A 22769-nucleotide genomic window follows, 5' to 3' on the forward strand; every position below is an offset into this window, starting at 1 on the left:
AGACCAAGAATAAACTCAATGATCAGATCACTCCATCCCGCTCCTTTTCAAGATCAATGGAAGAGGAGGTTGTGGTTTTTGAGTTTCACTGGCAGTACCTCACAGTACAAAGCGTTTTGCTTGTGCCCTCCCTTGGATTGGATTAAATACCTCTCTCTGAATTGCCGCCTACAGTGCATCTCTAAAATTGTTCAGCAATTCAAATAGGTCCGGTGTCGTGTCCATCGGCTGCTTCTTTTTTCCACAGACGACAGCCGGCTGTGCGAGTTGGAACATATCCCATTCATAATGAGAAAGGAGTATTTAGATTATTCGCCATAATGTGGTAACCATCCGAGATAGACTCACCACAAACTATGACATGGTGAAACGATGGTATATGTAGAAAATATATTCTGCCGCCAGCCATGGAACCGTCTGTGGTTTCAACTTAAACCACAAAGTCTGTGTTTTGTGGCAAACTTTCAAGAGTATTTGACACAAATGCTGTTACGATTTGCAGCTCTAAATAGCCACCATAGCAAATTTTCAGTAATTCCGTCAAATGGGTACGCTTTTGTTTGAGTGACTATAACTCTTAAGGAGTAAATCTTAACTGCCTTCTTGTCCGCTATCAGTTGATGGACTCAGGAATCAGCTCCAGTGATTGTGTATCTAATGCTGCACTAAGTACCTTGGTTTTGTCGTACAGGGCGTGGTTGTCCAGAAGCATCCCTCGCTTCCCTCGAGCGAACCTCCTCAGGTCTCTCTCAAACTGCTGTGGAAGAAAAGAATCAATGGTCTGAAACCAGATATCTATTTCACTTATCTGTTTTTTTATGGCACTGAAAGGAAATAGGGTCGCCTGAATGCATATTTTCTTCCTGATAGACAAATAAGGTATTTTCATATCAGACATTAACATAACATTGTACACTTGCCTTTGCATTGACTTTTTCATATCTTTCAAATCTCCTTGAAGGTGGTTCTGTTGTCTAAAAAGTATGTCTCCATAGAGCCAGACAGACTGAAGACTACCTGGACCTCGACCTTGTTCTATTACATGGCGGTGGCGCACACAAGACATGATCGATCATAAAAGACAGCACACTTCTACATTTGTCCTGCTTTTTTTTTTACCCAATGGATTCCACCTGCAGCTACTGCTCACTGTCATTCGGCCTGTACTGTATAAATCCCTCATACCCTGGAGCCGGTCCAGCCCAGGAGAGCGAAGGCGTAATGATCCATAGGTGGCGACACCAGGTCCACGCGCACTGCCCTCCAGCCCCTGACGTCCCCCTCGGCAGTGTGGAGACCCCCTTCCACTCCGCGGCCCTCCAGCCGCAGGATCAGGAAGCACTTCGCAAAGTGGTCCATGGCCTCAAACCTCTGATTGGGAAGGTTCGCCACATCGAAGGTGGAGGCCTGGTAGTCACAGTACAGCAGAATGCCCTGGTGAGGGGAAAGTATTTTAGCATGGATATTGGAGATCGTTTTCTTTATCAAATGCTTGCTTCCACTATATCAGCCTCTCTGTTTGTCCGACACAGATCAGTCCATAAAATAATCTTGACAACTATTAATAGCAGTATTATTTGTATATAATATAAACAGAAAATTAAGTCAAAGTCACGCAATTATGGGAAGGCCTTTCTGCATGGGTCTTGGCGCGCGACTTTAAAGAGGCCAGTCTCTCAATCTTTCTCTCTCTCTCCCTCTCTCTCTCTCTCTCTCTCTCTCTCTCTCGAGCACCCCGGGGGGGGGGGGGGGGGGGGGGCCTGACAGCAAAAACCCGGTCACCTTTCATCTTTAGCCCAGACTTGAGAAGCAGCCAAGAGGAGCCCGACTGTATCTGAGGATCAGAGGCTCGCAGAAGGTAAAAAGCCCCGACGTTTAATCTGTAAGCGAGGCGTTGAGCAGCCTCATCAATTCCAAAAGACAACATCATTCGGAGTGACGTCGTCTCTTAGTCCTGAACAGAAAGCACGGGGGGGGGGGGGGGGGTTTACCAGACCTGAGTTGCGCCTCGATAGCGTTGTGGTAATCAGCATGAGAGGATTGCCAGACTGACTGGCAGGAATTTAATGTTTAAATTTGTATTTTAAAAAGACGTGATTACTGGAATACCGCTCAAACTTGGATCAAAAAGCGCAATTACAGTAAAATGTTTCAATTAATGGGCGGATGTTATAGTATTTGTTCGGCGGACTGTCAAATTCACTTCTGTCCAGGCAATTAAAACAGCTTCTCTATTGTCACAGATAAGCTGCAGAAAGTCTGATGGTATTAATATATATTTAAGTAAAAACATTTTACTGGAAGGATTGGCTGAATATCGTCGGTGTGGCAGTGATTGCCAGTCTGTCAGACAAGGACGACTGTCCCACTGTCTGACCTAGAATTGAGCCATTAAACACACCAAAGCCAGTCTTTCTTTTACTTGACAGGTTGGATGAGAGCACAGCCATGAAGGGAACCAGCTCCTTATTTGGAGCCGGGTAAAAAAAAAATGTGGGACCATTTGTGACCTAATGTTGTATGTTCTGGATTCATCCGGAGATCATTTAAATCAAATAGTTTCAGTGCTGTGGTCCTTAAAGAAGCCCGTTTTTTTTTTGCTTTCCATGAGCAACTTTCTTTAGAGCCAGGAACTTCAAAAATCTTAGAGATAAAAGGCGGCTTAGATACAGGCCTGGAGGTGTTGGAAATGGCTGAGTCGAGGTTACGTTTCTTTAAGGGGAGACATCCCAGGCAGAAAGACAGATTTTTATGCACTGGTCCATTTTGAGATGTCTTCTTTCAGACTAGTGGAAAGGAAACGTCCAAAATACACATTCACGGGTTTGTTTTACTTCTTTGTCTATTTGCGTCTGTAGATTTCTCCTAAATTCACCAAACGTTAGCATTAGATAATGCCTCCTATGCATATTTAAACATACTATTTTTGAAAAAACTTATAATAGCAAAGATTATTATCTTTATGGTGATTTCTAGTAGTTTTTTTCTATCTTAAAACACTGACTGGAGGAATTTTCCTGGGGAGGATGTAGTGGACTGGTGGATGGTCTTCTATATACTGACTTCAATTCCACTTCACGACATCTCCCCTCCCTTTACTGTGCTGTATATCTATGATATTTCTTAGTTGTGTAATATGTCTTAATGTAAAACCAAAAGCCCTCCGGGGGTAAAAATATAGTCGAAGGTGCTATGAAGCTAAGAATCTGGCTTACATTGAGGGGGTGTACTATTAACTGTATCGTATGATCACAAAGTAATTGATGTTGAAATGAAAAACAGCCTCTTTACTGAATACAAGAATGAAATCTGCTTGGTGATCAAATCAAGAGCAATATCAACTTGATTAGTAACATTTAGCGTTTAAAAAACGTGTAACTTTTGATTTGGCTGTGGACAGAGGAAGCCATATGGATGTGGATGCCAGTAAAAGGACATGGACCGCTGTGCGAACATCTGCTCAGACTTGTCATCGGTCTAATTTGGGCTGGGAGTGGTGGGGGTGGGGGGGGGGGGGAAGGGGGATGGCTGAGCATCCAATAGAGAGATGAGCCTTCAGTCAGCCATAGTAGATGGCTGAAGCCCATTCCCTGGTAAATGGTTCCACTCCTCCGATAATGGAAATCTCTGCCAAGTAAGATGTCAGCGTGTTGAAGAGAAGAGAAGGAGAGAGGGCCACTGATGAGAAACAAAGCCCTGAGTGTAGAAAAGAGAGTGAAATGGAGTGAGTCCGTTGGAGTTCCAGAATATAGCGATCAACCTGCGAGAGACAAAGTGAGAAATAGGTGGACGAGGAGATAGCGGGGAAAGACAGAAAAAGGATAGAGAGAGAGAGAAAGAAAGAGAGAGAGGGGGGAAAGAAAGACAAGAGAGTCCGTGAATTGATTTCCTCCGAGGCTCGGCCCGGCTGATTGGGCCTCCTCCCTGGATGCAGCAGCGTTAAGGAGATTAAGATCACAAATTGTCAATTTAATTCCAGCGCCCGGACGTAATTGTTGGGATGCTACTCTCCTCTCGCTGGCCATAAATCGGACGCACTCTCCTTAAAGAGCAATAATTGGGGGAGCGAGCTCGGCGAGTGGCGGGCCCTGCCCGTACGGCCAATGACTTGAGGTTAATCACAAAGCACTAAACACCTAGTCAGCATGCCCCAGAGGGCACTGGGGGAAAAAAAGGTAGTGAGAAATCCAAGGTGGCACTCGGGAAGCAGATCTCAAAGAAAATCGCCTCCTCGCTCCTCCACCTTTAGTCATCTTTGGGGATGGACTCGTTTGTTGCAGGCAAAAAAGAAAATGCTTGACGTCTGCTCCGCCTCTGCAATTACCGATAACCACTAACCTTCCGATATCGGGCGGGGAGATGGCTTCTTAAAGTTCCCTTTACGTCCGGTAATAGCCTCGCTAAAGGCAGCGACACTTCCCACTCAGATAATGAGGCCAGGAAGACGGCATAAAAAGCACTCGAACACTGACTAATCTGAAATTAAAATCCCCGCAAGCCACACATGAGACAAGTTGTGGGAGAAGGTCCGCGAGCACGAGGCCGCAAAATGTAGGTCACGTCTGGATTCTGACGGCACATATCTCCTCCTCGTGTTTCTCTGAGCCTCCGATCCTTCTGATGCCGTTAGAGAAAAGCACTAATGAGTTATGGTGACAGTTGCACAAGACCGCTAAGCACCTGAAAGCGGACGCCCTTTGTTCCACGAGCTTTGCGGCCCTCCTTCCTACACGCACGTGCACACACACACACACACACACATACAAATCCACCATGAAAACAGGATGTCATGAAGTTCCCCGTCTCAGCATCGCCCGGGGCTGTTTAGCCCTATAGTGCTCTGTAATCATCTCCCACGCAGCAGGTAATGTCAGCGAGCATCTGAGAGTAAGCTTATTCCACCAGAACTGTTTACAGAGAGAATTACAGAGGAGGACAGCGGGAAGATAATCTTTCCCCCAAAAGCTTTGCTTCTGATCGCTGGGGGGGGGGGGGGGGGGAAAGGAAAAGAGTCAAGCGAACATGACTTTTGAAATTGTGATTAAAAAAGAAAAAGCTTTCTATTCGATTATTTACTTTGTATTTGACGGGGGAGTGATGAGTGGTCGCGTCCTCCTGCGTCGGCGCAGAGGACAGACGGGAAGTTTTCAGGGACGCCAGGGGCCTCCGATCTCATCTCGCAATCTCTCTGACTCACACAGAGAGAGGAAGAGAGAGAGAGACTTCAAAAAACCCTGCCTCCGAGTCGAAGATTAGCGCGCGTTAGCCCCGGGCCGTTTGAACTGCGCTTCCACTTTGATTTCGCAGCTCCGCCAGGAATGAAAGAGACTGATTGCTGAAATTAAAGCGCAGCGGGTCCGTGCGTATGTCAAAAGCGGTCGCTGTTGCCTCGGATGTCATTCAAATCGGAGTGCGTCTGCATCGCCCGATTCAACCGGAAGAGGGGAAAACGTCTCTGCTCCGTGACTGCACAGACTCGGTCCGGACGCAGAACAATGAAGCCCGGGGCTGAATGGCATCATAATGGCGACGGTTGGCGCGCAAGGGCCCCATCCTTCAGAGAGCGGCACTTATACAGTATTTAGAGACAGCGGTGATAGATGGACGGAAGATGAAACATGGCTCTCTCCCGCTCTCCGTCGCAATTACCAGGGCCAAGCTGAATCTCATCCGTCTGCCACAGAAGCTCGGTGGCTGACCTTGCCTCTGCCCCCGAGTTATGCTTTCAGAATATCAGCAGGAGGAGGAGGAGGAGGAGGAGGAGGGGGAGGAGGGGGAGAAAGAAAAGAAGATGAACCCGTTTTTGCAAGGACGTTTCTAGATAGATGTATTTTTAACTCCCTGCAGGCTGGGGGGGTGAAGGGACTGCCTGTGATATTAGGCCTGAGTGAAGACACGTGGGCTCCACCCCAGGGTGCTTGATTGCAGATGACAAGGTTACGCGACTTAGAGTCAACCTCTAGCGACCGCCAGTTAATCATTGTCTCTTGTGTCCTCGTCCCCCGCAGACCTGCCCCCACCCCCCCCCCCCCCCCCCGTCTGCACCCCTGCACTCCATCCAGCCTGCAGGGTCGTATCTTGAAGCCTTTTCAGAAACACCTGCCCCGCCCCGCCTCCCATCCATCCTACCTCCTCCTAGTCCCCCTGCACATCCGCCCTCATCCCCGCTCACCTACAGTGAACATCGAGCGGCTGCAAGAGGCGAGAGCGGCCCGGCGACTGGCCGTGCGGCGAGTGGGCGGTAATTATCGTCAGGGATGGACCGCGGAAGGAGCGGATGCATGCGGAGGTGTGGACGGATGGAAGGATTTATTTTTAAATCCAGTTGATGACAACAACAAAAAAGCTGAGACTAGACAGCGCGGTCCTGCTCTTCATCAAACACTTGTCTCCTCTCATGACTCTTTCCAGCTACGCGTTTAGTGAGGGAGAAAACTGTGTTGACAAATCCTCTCCCTTGTTTTAGTTTTTGCCATGTACTGTACACTCTTTGTAAGGGATGTTGCCCGTAACTCATTGGCGTTGGCCTGTGGAGATCCAGCTGTGCTGTAACATTTTGTTTCGTCAGGTTCAGTGGAAAGAGATCAACTGTCTGTGTGGCAACAATAGGGACTTTACATATACCGACATGTTAGCAGCTCTATTTGATGTGGTTATCTTAAAAGATTGGTTTTAGATTTTAAACTAAATAACATATAACTATCAAACACGCCATGTGCACAGTGAGCTCCCAACCGCGCAGGGATCCACTCGAAGCGTGACGACACTGTGATAATGGGGCGTAAAATCCACGGTTCTTGTTCTGCGCAAGTTGCTTTTTCAAGTCCTGTCTTAACGGGAGGCCTTTCAGCGGTTTTTCAGGTGACCGTACGACTGAACTGCTTCTGTTTGAATCTATACGGCTGTTAAGACGCCAATGAGTTGCTTGGGCACGTGCCGCTTCGGGTACTGGCGAGGGACGATCAAAGACGATCCAGAAAGGTCCAGTTAAGAGTTACAGAGGAATGAGACTGAAGGCTGGCTAGAAGTCAAAACACTGCAGAGTGGTTTATAATACTATGAGACAGGATTATACAACTGCTGATTTTACAATGAAGTAACCATGATGAGAGGTTGTTGTTGTTTTTATAGAGTAAAATCGCTCCGTTCATGCTTCATGGCCAGTGTACACAGGAGGAATGCGTCAATGTCACCTCACTGACCTGTGAACACGTTGTGTCTGTAAAACAGCGCTGCTTTGTGTCGACGCAGTTTCAGATAACCAATTGTAATGATGAGTTAAACAATCAATAGAGAAATACAGCAGAAGCGCCTTTTGGATGCCTCTGCCGACCAATCACGTTGCATTTCACATCCATTATTTGATCCTTTTAGACACTTGGCTCCTTTGGATAGTTTCCTCAAACCTGTTACGGGTTAAATGAGATGTGATGAACATGTTTACCGAATGGTATGAATCTACTTCAGCTTCAAAGGGGGCACGAGAGAAACAGAATTACTGCTTTCAAGTCTGCTGATCTTCAAGAATCTCAAACGGCGCGGGTCATTATGGATGAAAAACAACCACTTAACATGTTCTATTTTAATCAAAAGATTGAATTCTTTACTTCTGATTCATGCTTGCCAGTTACCTAACTGCACATCCAATCGATGTTTGTATCACTGAACTTGCAGACATTAAAGTGTCTCTGCTTTTTCCTCCTCTTGCACACAACAAATCTTTTCTGTAATCGTCAGATTTTTCCCTTTCGTTTAAATGCAAACGGTGCTGATATTGAAATTTCCGTTCTCGTCTCATCTTGCAGAGACCAGAAAGCTGGACGAGGTGAAATGCGGTGGGGGTTAAAAATGAACATGCCGGACTCCTGTTTGCACAATTGTGATTAAGACCTCGGTTTAGTGTAATTAGGTAAATGTGTTTACATGCGTTGAGTTTTAATCGGACACTTCTGGAGCGCGCTGATATTTGTCCCATTACTGCGATATTAGCAGCAAATAACTGTCATCATTTGAGTGCAGCCAAAAATTAAACCATTACGTGCAAGTAAACATAAGCTGCCTTTAACATTGTCGACCACTCCGTGTGTGTCGTCTCTCGCTCAGACATTTTCTCACTGCTCTCGCTTTCCCTCTGCTTTAATCAGACGCCATCTGTCCGTCTCTCCTCCACATCCACCCTCTCCTTTTCTCTCCTCCATTCTTCACTGAGGGATCCGTGTTCCATTAAGGGGCCTCGAGAGCGGCCGGTGGTCCTTGAAAAGCCCAGCTAAAAGTTCTTAAAGTGACTTGCTAAATTGTAGCGTTTCTCTTTTACCTGATTCATTCACCTTTCCCCGATCTCCTTCCATTAAAGGCAACTAAATCAGAACCTCGGACCACTTTTCTCTCTAACTTTCATTGAAAGGCTGCTGTAGGTCTCAAAGGACGGGTCTGAATGATGGAAAAGTGACCAACCCCCGTTCGATGCCTTGTTATCGAAACATACCGAATGTTTTGGCTGTTTTGATCATTTTCATTGATTCCTTTTAATAAATATTATGGTCATTTTTACGAAACACGTCTCTGTCCAAATATCTGTAACGAATCTGTGTGCTCTTAACAAATTCTACACCATATATTAGGGTCGTTAACTCTATATTTCCCGGGGTGTAAGTCCCCAGGTGGCGTTGTTGGTTCCCTTTATTTAGCGCCATATCACGCTGCATTCTAAGCCCGCCCACTTTGTAGCAGTCCAATCAAATGCGAAGGATTTGCTTTAAATCCCTCCTGTAACTGTATTACAACTATTCCATTTCAATGGGGAATAGACTGCTACAGGGATGACGCATTTTTGTAGGCCAACCTTTTAAGTTAGCATCGCACTGGTTCCCTCAACAAAAACACAACATGCATTATTGTAGAAAATAAGATCCGGTGCAAACAAAGGTTTATGACACGTTTTGTTCAGCAAGATAATCTTCACAAATGAACATGATTTCTGAAGCGTGAATGCAATCGGCAGAAGTACAAAGCTAACGCTAGTCTATAAACGAACCACACCACAGTCGCATGGGGGTGTAATGTGTTTTGGTGAAATGTATGTAAAGATCTTCCCACTTTACATCACCGTTGAACATACTGACTGTCCTGCATATTACCTACTTTACTCTTCAATTCAAACGGGTCCCGTATTAGCACGCTAGCGTTAGCTCTGGTGGCTAGATCCTCCTAATGAAGTGCTCCGTTCATTCTATAAGGTTGTCCTTTTTACCTCATCTGTACAGCAGTTTTTTTAGTTCAGTGATTTGGATTTAAACCAGTAGTGCCTACCAATTAGATTTTATTTTCATTCTATTCATTTCGATCACAAAGGATGATCAACCTCATTACTTTCCTTAATTGCAAAAAAAAAAAAAAAAAGGAAATGACATACTTACTTTCTTTTTCAGTCCATCAATAATTTTGGGTAGCAAAGTCTCCTCCATCCCCAGCTCAGGTGTGGTCACGATAAAGTCTACATCATGACCAAACTCCTTCCCCCTGGAGATAAAGACATGGTGCACTCATTCACTGTGTGCAGGAGATAATGAAAAAAATGATCTTTTAGTCACAGCACTTAACTGATGAAGAGTGAAGGTGGCAGGCGGAGCCATTAAAAGCACAGGCCATACTAATGGCATTGACTTTCTTTTTTTTTTTTTTTTCATTATTCCAACAAGTAATTCCTCTTAAATTGTTAAGTGTAAAAAGCTCCTTTTTTTTGTTGCCTCAGCTGTCAGAGCTTTAACTTTTATGAGAATCATCATCTTCTGCTTGGATCAGTGTCATAAAACAGACCCATATGGAGCCTGGCTGCGCTCACACAATGCATTTACTCCGTCAGCACAACTAGACCGGAGTGGAAGTGATTATTAAGTGATTATCAGGCAGGAACAGATGCAATGAAAAGCAGAGAACCCCCGCATGTGCATAAGATCGTACACAAACGGCATATCAAAGCCTCTGTCTGAAATCAACGTACTGAATCAGTGACGTATAGTTTTCACTAGTGTTATTCGGGAGAGTGGTGCAGCTTGAGATGATTGATGTCTAACTATTTCAGCAGCCCGTTCACTCACAGTGGATCGATTTAAGCTGGTTTATGGTATCAGGGTTGAGATTTGTTGATCTCTTTTAAATTCATGTTGTGACTTCTTAGAGGACAACACTATCAGAGTTTATGAGGCAGAGGGAAATGTAAACATTGGGTGGTTATTAAAATCATATTCCGAAAGTCACATAAGTATGTTTTTAGCCACAGTCATGTCGGGAGGCTGCGGGCTTATAAGATCTGGAGGTGGTGCTCTGTTCATCTATGCTACCTTGTTGCACTCTCATACTGTGGTGTAACTGTAGAGCCACCCGTCTCCGAAGCTGACGTTTGTTGTCCATAACAACTAAAAGCTATCGTCATTTTCTTTTGTATTTTAATGTCCGCTTTACTTCTATTCTATTTCTGACAGGAGCTTAAACGTTTCCTATACATGGGATATCTATTGTCCTTGAAAGCATATTTATACTTCTATATTTGTGCTTTGGAGGTCTTTAGAGAGGAGCTGATTTGTTGTGCTATTACTGAAGCCCACTCCAACTCCACCTGCTGTTTATGGATTTCTCCTTCTTGCGAAACATCCATCCTGCTCCGGCCAGTTCACCAGATTGGTCCATGCCGTACCGGAGTTGCGACTGCGGTCACCCTCCAGTCATCACAATTACAAAAACAGTTGGCAACAAGCTTTTTCGACAGTCGAAAAGGGTGAAAGGGTGAAAGGGTGAAAGCGCGAGTGCGCGATGAAGTTGCCCCACAAATGACGGACGTTTCCCCCCTGCCAGGCTGTGAACTGCTCAAGGCATCATTTCAAACTGACCATTACGAAATGACAAGGAACGTTGGTGCACGGCAATGTGGCTGCAAAGAAGCCTCGGCTCCGTGTTTGAGCTGCCCTTGCCGCCTCTAACAGATGAATGATGGCAGCGAGAGCGAGGGACACTAAAAGAGGCCGCGAATGGCGTGTGGGAAAGCTTCTAAAGGTCACCGCGGCTAATTCAGGGAGCAAGGAAGTATTAGAAAACAGCCATTAGAGCTCCACAAGGCATGATAATGTTAATGGTTAGCGTTAGTGGCAGAGAGCGTGTACCATTGACAGGATGAGTGGCCGGCTTGCAGGTTCACTCAGCAGATCCTGCTCCAGCCACAGTCGTTTAATTTGTGTAATCCATTTGTTTTCTCAAATAATAGCAGACGTGGGAGTGCTCACTTGTGTTTCAGTGGTATTTATGTCGGCCTTTATGTGAAAAGTTGACACTTCCTTAATGAGTTGACTGCTAGGACACAGCTATTTGAGACTGCATCACAGATTTCCATCTGCTGACAGAGCGACTTTCCTCCGAACCCTCCAACACTTAATTGGCAAGGCTGAGCTTCACTTCCAGCTTGTGCAGGGCGCTGAAGTTGTGTAGTGAAACCTCACCGCTAGCCTCTGCTGCGCTGGCAAAACTCACTCGAGTGCACTGCATAAATGTGTGCCGTGAATAGCAAAAAAAATATTGAAATTAAAAACTTCCAATCATAGTTTAAAAACAAGCTGATTTTTAATATCAAGGAATGGGAAACATGGGAATTGGGGTTTATTTGAGGGAAAGACGCCATAGGATTGCTCCTTCTTGATCGCACCGGAGCATTAATATGTGTCGGGTCTGTGCAGATTCAACCGCAGTCAGCGGAAAACTAGACACGTTCTCTCCGGCAGAGCGGGTGTTTTTCTTCTTCCCTGCCTCTAATGGTGCACCTTCAGAACACTGTTTTTATATAGCATGAGGGCATCCACTCCTGCTCAGCGGGAGATGTGGCTGGGAAGGTTGGGCTGAAAGTATTAGCTTTGATGGTGCTGTTAGCACACTGTGCACAGTAACACCGCCAGTGTTCCTCTAAATTAAGTGCAACAAAAGAGCAGAGCACTTGAATTTAGCCAGCCTACTATTTTATTGCGTGAGGGGAAATGCTAAATTATGAATTCCTTCAGCACAAAGCCCATAAAATATACATAGTTATATACAAATTTGTGTGGACGACACGGCGACATGTATAAATAATAGAGATGTGCGAAGTGTTGCTGCTGCTGGAAATTTCACAGGATGCATTTATTTGCAGTGAGGAGAGTTGAGCGGCAGTCGAAAGTGTCTGGTCAGGGAAATGACACAAGTTTCACCTCGTATCGCACTTGCTTTCTTAAAGAGACAGTTCACCCCAGAATTTTAAAATTGATATTTCCCCTCTTACCTGTAGTGCTATTTATCATTCTAGATTGTTTTGGTGTGAGTTGCCAAGTGTTGGAGGTATCGGCCGTAGAGATGTCTGCCTTCTTTCTGATATAATAAAAAAACACATTTGGAAAACTCTACAGCAATTTGTCTTTACAGAAATCATTACCTGGTTCCTCACGATAATCCACAACCCTTGCTGTGAGCAGTTTCATGGAGGAACTATTTTCTTTCTACCGAACTACACCCGCCAACCAAACCGTGTGTCCGCGAGTAGATTCGCTTTCAGGTGTAGTTCGGTAGAAAAAAAATAGTTCCTACTTATCTTGAGTAACTGGGCCATGATTTCTGGAAAGAGATCGTGACCTTTGAGCACCACAAGCCGAGTGTCATAAAGTCCCATTACATTGGAGAGAAGGCAGACATCTCCTTGGCTGATATCTCCAAAACTAGGCAGCTCGCACTAAAACAATCTAGATTGAGTAATAGCACTATGTGTAAGGGGAGAAGCATGCACTTTGATTTGGGGTGAACTGTCCCTTTAACATTCTTGCTAACACAGAAAAACAAGGTGATAAGCAGGAAGACATGTCATAAAAATAAGAAAAAGTGCAAAGCGAATGTGGTATACCTCACGATCGGACAGATCATTTTGCTCTTTCCCCCTACAAGCTGATAATAGAGTTGTTTATAAAAATCATGGCGCTCCGAACTGAACTGATAAGGGTTATTTATCTTGGTTGTTGTTCGAGGGAAACAATGCAGCGGAGCTCAGCCCCTGTTTGAGGATGTGAGAGCAGACACCATTGGACCCCTCATCAGTGTCACTTTGAGTCGTATTCCAGACAATCTGATGTTAAATAAGATCCACTGCGGGGACTTGCCGGCTTCACGCCGAAATAAACACAGACATTCCGCTGACACCGTGTGAGCCTTTCACACGCGGTGGCGGCAGAAGCTGCATTTCCGAGCTTAATCTATTTTTAATCCTCCCCCCCCCAACAAAACCGCTTTAAGACTTGTCACCCGCCTTCCACAGCTGTCCTTTCAATAAGGCTAATGTCAGCGGCGTCAACAAATCCCCGCCACGCTGTGTCCCTCTGAAGTGGATGACAGCTTGAGTTTACTGGAGCACGGCGATTATTTCGTGGAACTTTTCAGGAGCCGAGTTATTTTCATTGTGTAGGTTATCCAGAGATGAAAGATGTGCCGGAGCCGTGTGCATCTATTTAAAGAGGTATATGGTGTGTGTGTGTGTGTGTGTGTACTCCATCTTTTGACAAGGGCTATCGGCTGGAAAGATGAAGCAAATAAGAGACTCTACATCACGCTGGAAATTAGAGGTAATTAAATCGAGCTTTGACAGGATTTTAGAAGGTAACATTTTCAAATATGTCATGCAGGAGAGAATTAGTGGGTTATTAGTGGTGCTGCTGGCATCTTAGAGAGCATATGAACTATTTTGGCGTAATAGGCCGTATAGCGCCTCCCGCTGTGTTTAAGCCATGTCTGGAGATTCTGCTTTTCGGCGAGATAAAAGTAAATTACTTACTTCCCGACTGATAACGTACAAGTCATCTTTCTTCAATTATAGCTCCGCGTGATTCCAATTAGGTCTCACATAATTCTCCCCAAGCCTGCACCAAGTATGAGATGATGTAAACTCATCTCCCTGAGTTTGAAGCCATAAAAGCTCCCTGACAGGCCCCTTTACGCTTCGCAGCAGACTCCTGGCCCATAAATCCTGCACTGTTCCTCCCTTTCATTCTTGATGTTAACATGAAGCTCTAATCGCTTTCCCCATCTCTTTTACCACATCATCCCCTTGAGGAACAGTTATTTACATAATCAGATATCATTACAGCTGTCATTTATCATTTTGGAGATTAGAGATATTGGGTGTTTTTTTTGTTTTGTTTGATACTATTTTTGCTTAAGAAAGCTGAAGACCTATAACCACCGAGACAAATCAAATATACACCACGGTCCAGGTGTTAAAGCAAGTAACTTCTGAGTAAACACAATATTCCTCTTAGAAATGACTTTTCATAAGCAGTAAAACACACCTTCATTAGATCCAGGGGGTTTCACTGCTACCTACTTGGTCTTGAATGACCAGTAGCATATGGTGGCTATAACGTTAGCTAGAGGTAAACTTAAGGTAAATATTCCTGCATAAACAGTGCTGGACAGTAATTCACTACCACTTAACACGTGGTGAGTGAAGAGTACTGTGAGCCCCAACAAATTCTAATTTAACAATTACATTACGAGTAACCAACAACGCTCCGTAACCTCGAGCTTGTTCGCTACTTTGCTGTTACAGTCTGGTCCAATAGACGATCCCCCACCCCCCCCAAAAAAGCCTCCTTTTCATTTTGTTTAGGGTGTGTGGACGGCAGCTTCACTGTAAAGGTGGAACTGCAGCGCTGTAGCCACTCACTGTGGCTACACTAAGCTAGCTGTTGGTGGCCAGTAAACCAAAACATAGACTGGGTGTTTTTTAAACCCCAACTTTGACTTGTTGTTAAGGAATAAGGTCAAGTCGGGTGTGACATCATTCCCTGTTCCAACTTTTGATCTCCAAGTTAATGAATGCAGCATTATACACAGTCTCAGTTTGACGTCATTCGGCACAAGTCTTTAGTGGTTAGTATGAAACAGTCAACTTTACTGTTTCTTGTATACTAACTGCCAAACACAGTATAAAGGTCAGCATATGCTGTCGGTAGAAAACTAAATTACTATGTAGAATGGAAGGAGACACAGCTTATGACTCATCTCCACTGCTGTTACAATAGCTTAGCATTTTAGCTTTTGCGAAAGCTAATTCACAGAGGTCGCTGTTTTGCAGGAGTTACTTTGTCTCACTTTAGTCAGTGTAAGATAATTTCGTGCCAAACTTTGACAAACTGGAATATGTTAGAATACAGCGAATAGAGAAAAAGAAGGGAATTTCACAAGATGTTTAGAGAAACGTTATGTGTGTAGCGGGCACTATTAAAGACCATCAGCTAAGCTGCGGCAGCTCTGTCACCCCTGTTGAGAGGCAAGCGCCTGTCCTCACTGCCAGACTGCTTTTGAATTATTTAACCGCACACGCCACTGGTTACGGCTGCATTTTTACAACACCACGGAGCAGAGTGCTCCGCGCTTACTCAGGCACATAAAAAAAAATAAAAATAAGAGCAACACAAAGAGGTGGCGGCGGACAGAGGCTCCGGCTGTGAGCAAATAGTTGCACTCAGTAGGTAGCTTTACAAGAGCACTCACCGTGCACTCTGAGATTGGCAATGTAATGCATTTCAGCATCTTAATGTAAATGCAATACCATGTCGGGGACTGTCTGTTGTTTTGGGTTTTTTTTACGAGCAAAGAGATGGCGACCGTGTGCTGTGTTGTCACGTCAACTCAATTGATCTACTGATTCATAGCAACTGCCGTATGCACTGAAGCGCCAGCAGCTCCGATGCTTCTAAACCACACACTGTGACTGTGTGACAGTAGTTAGTCATAAGGAGGAGGACTCAAGCAGACCTCTTGAAACGTTTCTAATATCCATTCCCATCAACAGCGGAAAACAAGAATAAATGCAGGACAGGAAGTGCTGTTCCGTACCAACAGAGCGAGAGAGTCGTGTACCTGCGAAAGCCACCTGTCAGTGCTACTACGGCGGACGGTGTGATCGCACAGGCAGCTCCGTCGATAATGGTCCTCAGGGACCGGGCCTCTGCTTTACTGACAGCCCTGGATATGTCTCCATAATGCAGAAAACCTGTGGGGACGAGAGCACGTGGTTATTAGTCTGGGAGCCAGCCATCAATCATAGCCATTTGCTCCGGAGATGTGGCGAGTCAGGGTGATTTAAAAGTAAAGTAAAATGTGATGCGTTCTGCTGGCTGATGGAGGGCGACTTCGTGGTGCACGCCTACTGCAGACACAAGAGGATTACAGCCAGTGTACATACTGAGCTGAAATTATGATTGATGGGTGTCTTTTTGATTTCATGCATCTCACTTTGTACTTTCTCTTTTTTTCTCTGCGCTACATAAAAAGCTTACATTTTCTATTTCTTCCCTTGGAACAGACGGAGTCAATTAATACCAAAATCCTTAATTATAGTTCTGTCTTCACCACAATACAATATAATAATTTCATGTTCCCGCTCTTTTAAGATTTACAGAATACAGTTGAGGGATCAGGGTTCAAACACAGTTCCCCTCGCCAAAAACAGGCATTATTTCTCGGCACGAAGCGGAGACTGCAGCGTTCCGAATGATGGATTATGACCGGTTTGATGAAGATGTCTGTCGGCCTAATACATCATCGGATGGAGTTTCTAACTGAATGGGAACCTGCGAGCAGTGTAATATAATGTTGTGAATCACCGCCTCATGCCGTGCTACAGTGTATGTATCCAGCAACATCCTGAGCAGCAGCAGAGGACGCAGACAAATGAAAAGCTGCTTTTCCTTTGAGACATTTAACCACGTACGTTAAACACTCCGGGGGATTTCTGTCACCGACAACAATTGAGGCTGATGCTATCTACATGACTGGATGCTGCTGCATCACCATCACCTCAGACAATAACCACCGCAGTTACGCTCTAAACTATAAGTTATTGTGCTGCACCTCCTTCAGTGGTGGCGTGGCTCATAGGATGACAATTTCGGTCTGTCGGTCGGTCCACCGCTTTGGTCCAGACTGAAATATCTCAACACCTACTTGATGGATTGCCATAGAATTTGTTTTTTCAGACATTCATGGTTCCCAGGGGATTATCCCTACTGACCTTTCCTCTATGAGGTGAACGCTTGTGGTTCATTGAGTGGACCGTCTCAACAACTATTGGATGGATGCAGACGTTTACAGTCTTTCTAAACTTGCGAACTATCGCTGTCATCAGGTTAAAATACTGCGTCGTGTTAACACTTTGGTTTAAGACCAAATACCTTCAGTATGATATCATCATCATCGCCTAATTAGCTAATTAGCAAATGTTAGACAACATGCTAACCTAAGGTAACCGAGGTAAGCAGTGATGAACACGCTGATGCTGATGAACTATAGGGAGGTCATAAGGCCAAATCCTCTAGAGACCATGAATGTCTGTACAAAATGGCAATCCATCCAATAGTTGTTGAGATATTTCAGTCTGGACTTAAGTGATTGACTAACCGACAGACCAATATTGCACTCCCAGGGACATGCTACTAATGAGGCTCAAAATATATCATATTTCTTACATCCCTCAAGCTCATTTTTCTCCATCTCTAGAAATGATATCATGAACTCTCACGACTCGAGTGACTCAAAATGATGACCTTTCCGCTCACCAGGCATATTTCTGTTGGAGGTTGCCAAAGATCTTCATTCTGACACCACCGTCTGGACAAGTATTACATTCACATGACTAAGACTGCTAATGACCAAATAATTCAAAAGATCAAAAAGCGAGTTTTGGACCTCAGCTTGTTATCTGTATAACGGTTTGGTTTCCTTCACATTGAGCCTCACAGAGCCGCTAGCGTGGCTGCAGTAAACATGACCGGATTCATTTACCACTGCTCTGGAAACTGTCCAAAAGCCTTCATCCAAAATCAATCTGTGATTAAACTCAATATTACACAATTCCCCACAGAGATTTGAGACAAAATCTTCCTTTTACAAACACCTCTAACATTTGAAACAAATCATAACCCTCCCACTGTAAGTCAACGACCTCTCACGGTCTCTGCTTGGATGGCCCTCTCTCTCTCTGCCCGGCTGATTGATGAGGGCTCATGGGAATTCCACAGCAAGCGTTCCCCTCCGCAGTCACTGTTCATTGATTTTTATTAAAAACACCCCTGCTGCCTTTCCCCGTTGTCTTTTCACTGTAAACTCCCTGCTGGTCACATCTCATCTCGCTTTAGAAAAAAACACTTTACAGCCAGCGCCTCGCATAAGGAGCTTCCTATGGGACCAAAGAAAGGACACAAAAAAGAAAAGATCACAAATGACACGCGGGCCCCCCCCCCGTCTCTTTGAAGCAAACTCGAGTTGTAATTTTCAGTCTGTAATTTGTGGAGTGGCAGTGTGGAAGTGCTGAGATGTTGATGTACCAGTTTCCTGCATCCGGTTTAGATGAACGCTGCGGTCTGCCAGAGCGTCGCTGAATGAGCGAAGCCCTCTGCGGTACCACTTGTCAGCCGTCTTGGGTCCAACCCCAAACACACTTGTGAACAGCTGGCAGGAAACGAGGTAAGGACATAATCAAGAAGACATGCTTTCTGAAATGACAGGCTCTTCTCAAGGGGGTGGGGGGTGAGCATTCAAAAGTTTTGAAGAGATCTGCGTCCTTAAGAGATAGCAAATTCAAATCTTGTTCGCAGCAATTTCAAAGCACCAAAAAATCGAGGGAAGCAAATCTAAGGATGGAGTTGATGTTTTTCCCGTCTACTGACCTTAAGTGTTTGATACCTCTCATCAGAGAGGAGCTTCTCCACTTCAAACGAGCGGCCACATTCAAGGACGTCCTGCAAAAATATAAAAAGGCAGATAATATCATTAAGAAAAGACGCTCTCGGTGTCAGCATCGGCGCACTATACTCTCCCCGGTTTCCGTTCTATCAGCAATTAACAAATGGCCTCAAATGGCCCATTTGTAAAAAAAAGTACCATTTAAATCGGGGGGGGCTCCTCGCGTCCTCATTTCCATTTCGTTTCAAGAAATAATGACTTTGTTGTTGTGAAACCTGGGATTAATACCGGTTTTTATGGCGTTCATAAAAAAAGCCCAAGGTAACGCTTTCCCCTCCTTTGCTGCCATTGTTTGCTCCGCAACAACTTTGTCCCGCGTTTAATTGTCTCAGCAGAGCACGACTAATTTGCCGGTCGCATTTTTTAACTGCCTCTATTTACGTGGGCGCATAAAAACGAGGCGGCGGTTATCTGGTTAATGTCAGCCGACTTCCACCGTAAAAGTCGTTTTGCAGTTGAAAATGAGCATGTGTGTTTTACAAGACGCGTCTGTGCGGCATGTTAAGCTTGCGCGCGGAGGGGTGACATCTAGTATCACCGGGCCGGTGAACTTGTGTATCGCAGTGTGAGTGCAGTGCACTTTTAAAGCAGCCTTCGCTGCTCAATGAGGCGTCCACCCGCCCACCGCTGCTTTTCAACCCCTCGAGCTAAGGCCAACCCCTCAGACGTAGGGATAATGCTTCGACACACTCCCTGCTTTAGGGGGGTGCACACACACTTTTTCACATGAGCAATGTTTCTCTCTCTCACAGACACACACACACATGTACTGACTATTCCTCCCCAACTCTGCCTCGGTGCTCCCACACTTTCATGTCAGTGGGTTTATATATCCCCAACTTCGGAGCAACTCAGCCGCCGCTGCTACCAGAGTGTCACTCCGATGTTCACAGGCACGTCATGCGTTTTGTTTTCACTCTGTTTGGTTTCACTTTGTTTCTCGTGTCATGTCATTTTTCTTGTTTTGAGCCGCGATCTGTTCAAAGAGACAACCTAGTAGAAGAAGAAGAAAAACTCACCGCTGGGTGTAGCCTACATCTGAATCATGTAAGAACAACAACAGGGAGAGGTCATTCACGGGCAGTCTAATTTAGTCTCCTGGGACGTTTATGTTATTTTGTTTAATGACTGCCTCAACGCTGACAGATTTGACAGATGTTAAAAAAACTTGCTCTGAGACCCGCCGTGTGTCTGTTAAGGTTTAATGTGTCAGAGAGTTGGCATGCAGAGCTGCACCCTGTTCCTCCTAGGGACTCTGCGTTCTCTCGGAGCAAACATTTCTCGACACATTCCCTGACAACTCGCCGTGATTTCCTGCCCTGAGCGCGACTGTAGGTGAGGGGATGATTGCCAAGTGACCCGAGAAGACTATCTTTTTTTTTTTTTTTTCTCCCAAAGACGAGATAAATCGGCTTGATGCCTGTCAGTGTGCGTGCTCATGTGTGAGCGTGTGTTACGTGAGCTTGAAAAGGACTTGAAATTTGAAAACTACTTTTGATATCTTTTGTATTTCTTTTCTTTTTCTTTTCTTTTTTTTTTTTGCCTTCAATAACTCACAGCAGACGTGTTCTTGCGAGATGAAATTCCACTTCGGCGTCGCCTGAAAGCATACGTGTATTTCTGCAGATCGGTGTTGTTAGATAGAAAGTTCAGCTGCATTCTTCTCGACAGCAACACAGGCCGCACAGAGGTTGATGGAAGAAATACGCACTCCGCGAAGAGAAGACAAGGTCAAGGAGAGCAGCTGACATTTCTTTTCTTTTCTCAAATCTCTCATGACATCTAAATGTGAAATGCTCCCGATGAGTCGGCCGATGATGAGTCGTTTCAAATTGGTGGGTAACGATGGTGGTGATGTTTTAACCGATGGCGGTTGGGTTGGGTGGTAATGGCTGGGTGTACTCCAGAATTAACGATATGCTGTCACTTGATGTTCATTGCTCCATGTGAGCTTTTTATAATGAATTTCAGCCTTTACATTACATGTCCGTCCGTGCCATTCTGGTGAATGCAACATCTCAGGAATGTTTACTTCAAGGACGAACTGATTTGATGTTGGTGGTCAAAGGTCACAACCCCGAGCCTACTGGTTCTGAATGAGGACATCAATCTTTAGAAAATGTTCCAATTTCCTAAAACAGCTATAGGCCCTCTTGCTTCATCAAACAACAGTAAAAAAAGTGCAGTTATTAGGGATTACTTACAGCGGCGGATTAGTCCACATCTGTATGTGTGTTAAGTATTTACAGCAGCAGGGCGGTGTGTGTTTGATTGGCGCCTGTGTTCATCGTATTGAATGAACACCCACTGCAACAGTGTGGCTCACTGATGTGTTTTGGGACAACAGTGGAGCTCTGGCTACGCTAAGCTATGATGAAGAAGATACATTAGGCTTTGGCCACACAGAAAATACTTGTTAGTAGGATCAATGAATTGTTAGTCAGCCAGCCTGAGAGAACATCGTCAATATAAAAACAACTTGAGAACACACTGAAGTTGATATGTTTTGACACATTTCTACTGGGACTCTTGGTCACCACAGTTACTTGCTGTGAATCCAAGCAGACTATTACTGCCACCCTCTCCGACAGGAACACAAAGTTGAGATCCTCAAGTGCATAATATCTTTAACTGATACTAATACTAACTAATACTGGTCTTAATCATTTCTCTCAGTATTGTTGCACACTTTCTATGGCAGCCTCCGATTTTAGATCATTTCACAAGAGTATGAAAATCAAGGTCAAGAGACTATTCTTGATTATCTATTGTTTACACGCACGCAGACTGATCCGAAATACTCTCCTTGTTTGGACATTTCAGAGCCTTTGGATTCACAAGCTATGTTGTCGGAAAAACAAACTTGTAGGCTGCCCAAATAAACCACTGTGGTTTCGTGCGACCGCTAGTCTCAACACATAATACAGATGGATTGGACTGGGCTCCGCATGCAGACTCTGGGCCTTACCTCCATGACTGCCTTAGTGTGTTCTCCCAGGCAGGGCAGGTCCTGTGTTTCCCCCATGCGCCGCACTGCCCAGGGCAGACTCTTCAGCACGGACGCAGCTCTCCTGAAGGCCAGGCACGGACCCTCGAGCTCGTTGAATTCGTAGTTCTCCGCCAGCACTTCAAAAGCATCCTCCAGGGAGAGGTAGAGCGAGGACAGGTCAAGGGAGAAAGAGGTATAATGTACACGCTAAAAAAAATGGTCCAGAATGGGTTCTTTCGGAATCCTTTGCTTCAGAAGAACCCTTTTTGGAAGCAAGAGTTCTTCAAGGATTGTTGAAAGCACGAGTGTTAAAAGGCAACGACCAACAGCCAGCCCACGCATTTCACATTTCTCGAGGACAAGCTGAAGAACCCTATATGGTTCTAGTTAGCACCTTTATGTCTAAGAGTGTAGGACAGAAGATAAGATAAGATGTAAAAGATATTGTCTAATAAGAACAATAACATGGGTTTATTGCAGAAATCACCAATTCTTGAACACATTAGATAAAGAAAAGATAGTGAAAACCCAAGAAAAAAAGCGAGACCTGGCACATATGTGTCAGGTGTGCATTCACGTGTGAGATGCACTGACCCGACGTTAGAGGCTGGCGAACACCAGACAGGAACCTGTCATTCCCCACTTGCTCACAGCAGGCTCCCCCAGGGGGCCAGTCTCAGGCTCTCCCTTCACAAACGCAACATGCTCAAACGCTCAAAGAGGCTGCAGTCAAGACCATGGAATTAATGGATCTGCAAGAGAGAGCACAACTCTGACAACAATCCTCAAACTTTTAAATTCTAAAGTTGGTCATTTGAAGCTGCTATAAACAATATTTTATTGTAATAATGGATCAAATGACTGTGTGTTGATTTAGAGGGGTAGCTTTCAGTGACCAGCACCAAAAGTCAGCGACTAGCTGGTGAACTCAAATGGAGCATTTAGCGGCAAAAGAGAAAGATATTTCTTTCAAAGG

General features: G+C 44.9%; 1 protein-coding gene across 1 annotated transcript in view; it reads right to left on the minus strand.

Moving 5' to 3' along the window:
- dntt (deoxynucleotidyltransferase, terminal) overlaps positions 1-22769 on the minus strand; it is a 70091-nt gene that overhangs the window by 27445 nt on the left and 19877 nt on the right. The window contains exons 4-10 of the mRNA XM_076076973.1: positions 21773-21943; positions 18729-18800; positions 18387-18510; positions 15922-16054; positions 9417-9519; positions 1186-1434; positions 674-757 (exon numbers count right to left, since the gene is read on the minus strand). Of these exons, the coding sequence (XP_075933088.1) occupies positions 674-757; positions 1186-1434; positions 9417-9519; positions 15922-16054; positions 18387-18510; positions 18729-18800; positions 21773-21943 (936 nt within the window). The remainder of the gene's footprint in view (positions 1-673; positions 758-1185; positions 1435-9416; positions 9520-15921; positions 16055-18386; positions 18511-18728; positions 18801-21772; positions 21944-22769) is intronic.

Source organism: Anarhichas minor, unplaced genomic scaffold (assembly GCF_050575085.1).
Source record: "Anarhichas minor isolate MPS153535 unplaced genomic scaffold, ASM5057508v1 ptg000058l, whole genome shotgun sequence".
Classification (NCBI taxonomy): Eukaryota; Metazoa; Chordata; class Actinopteri; order Perciformes; family Anarhichadidae; genus Anarhichas; species Anarhichas minor.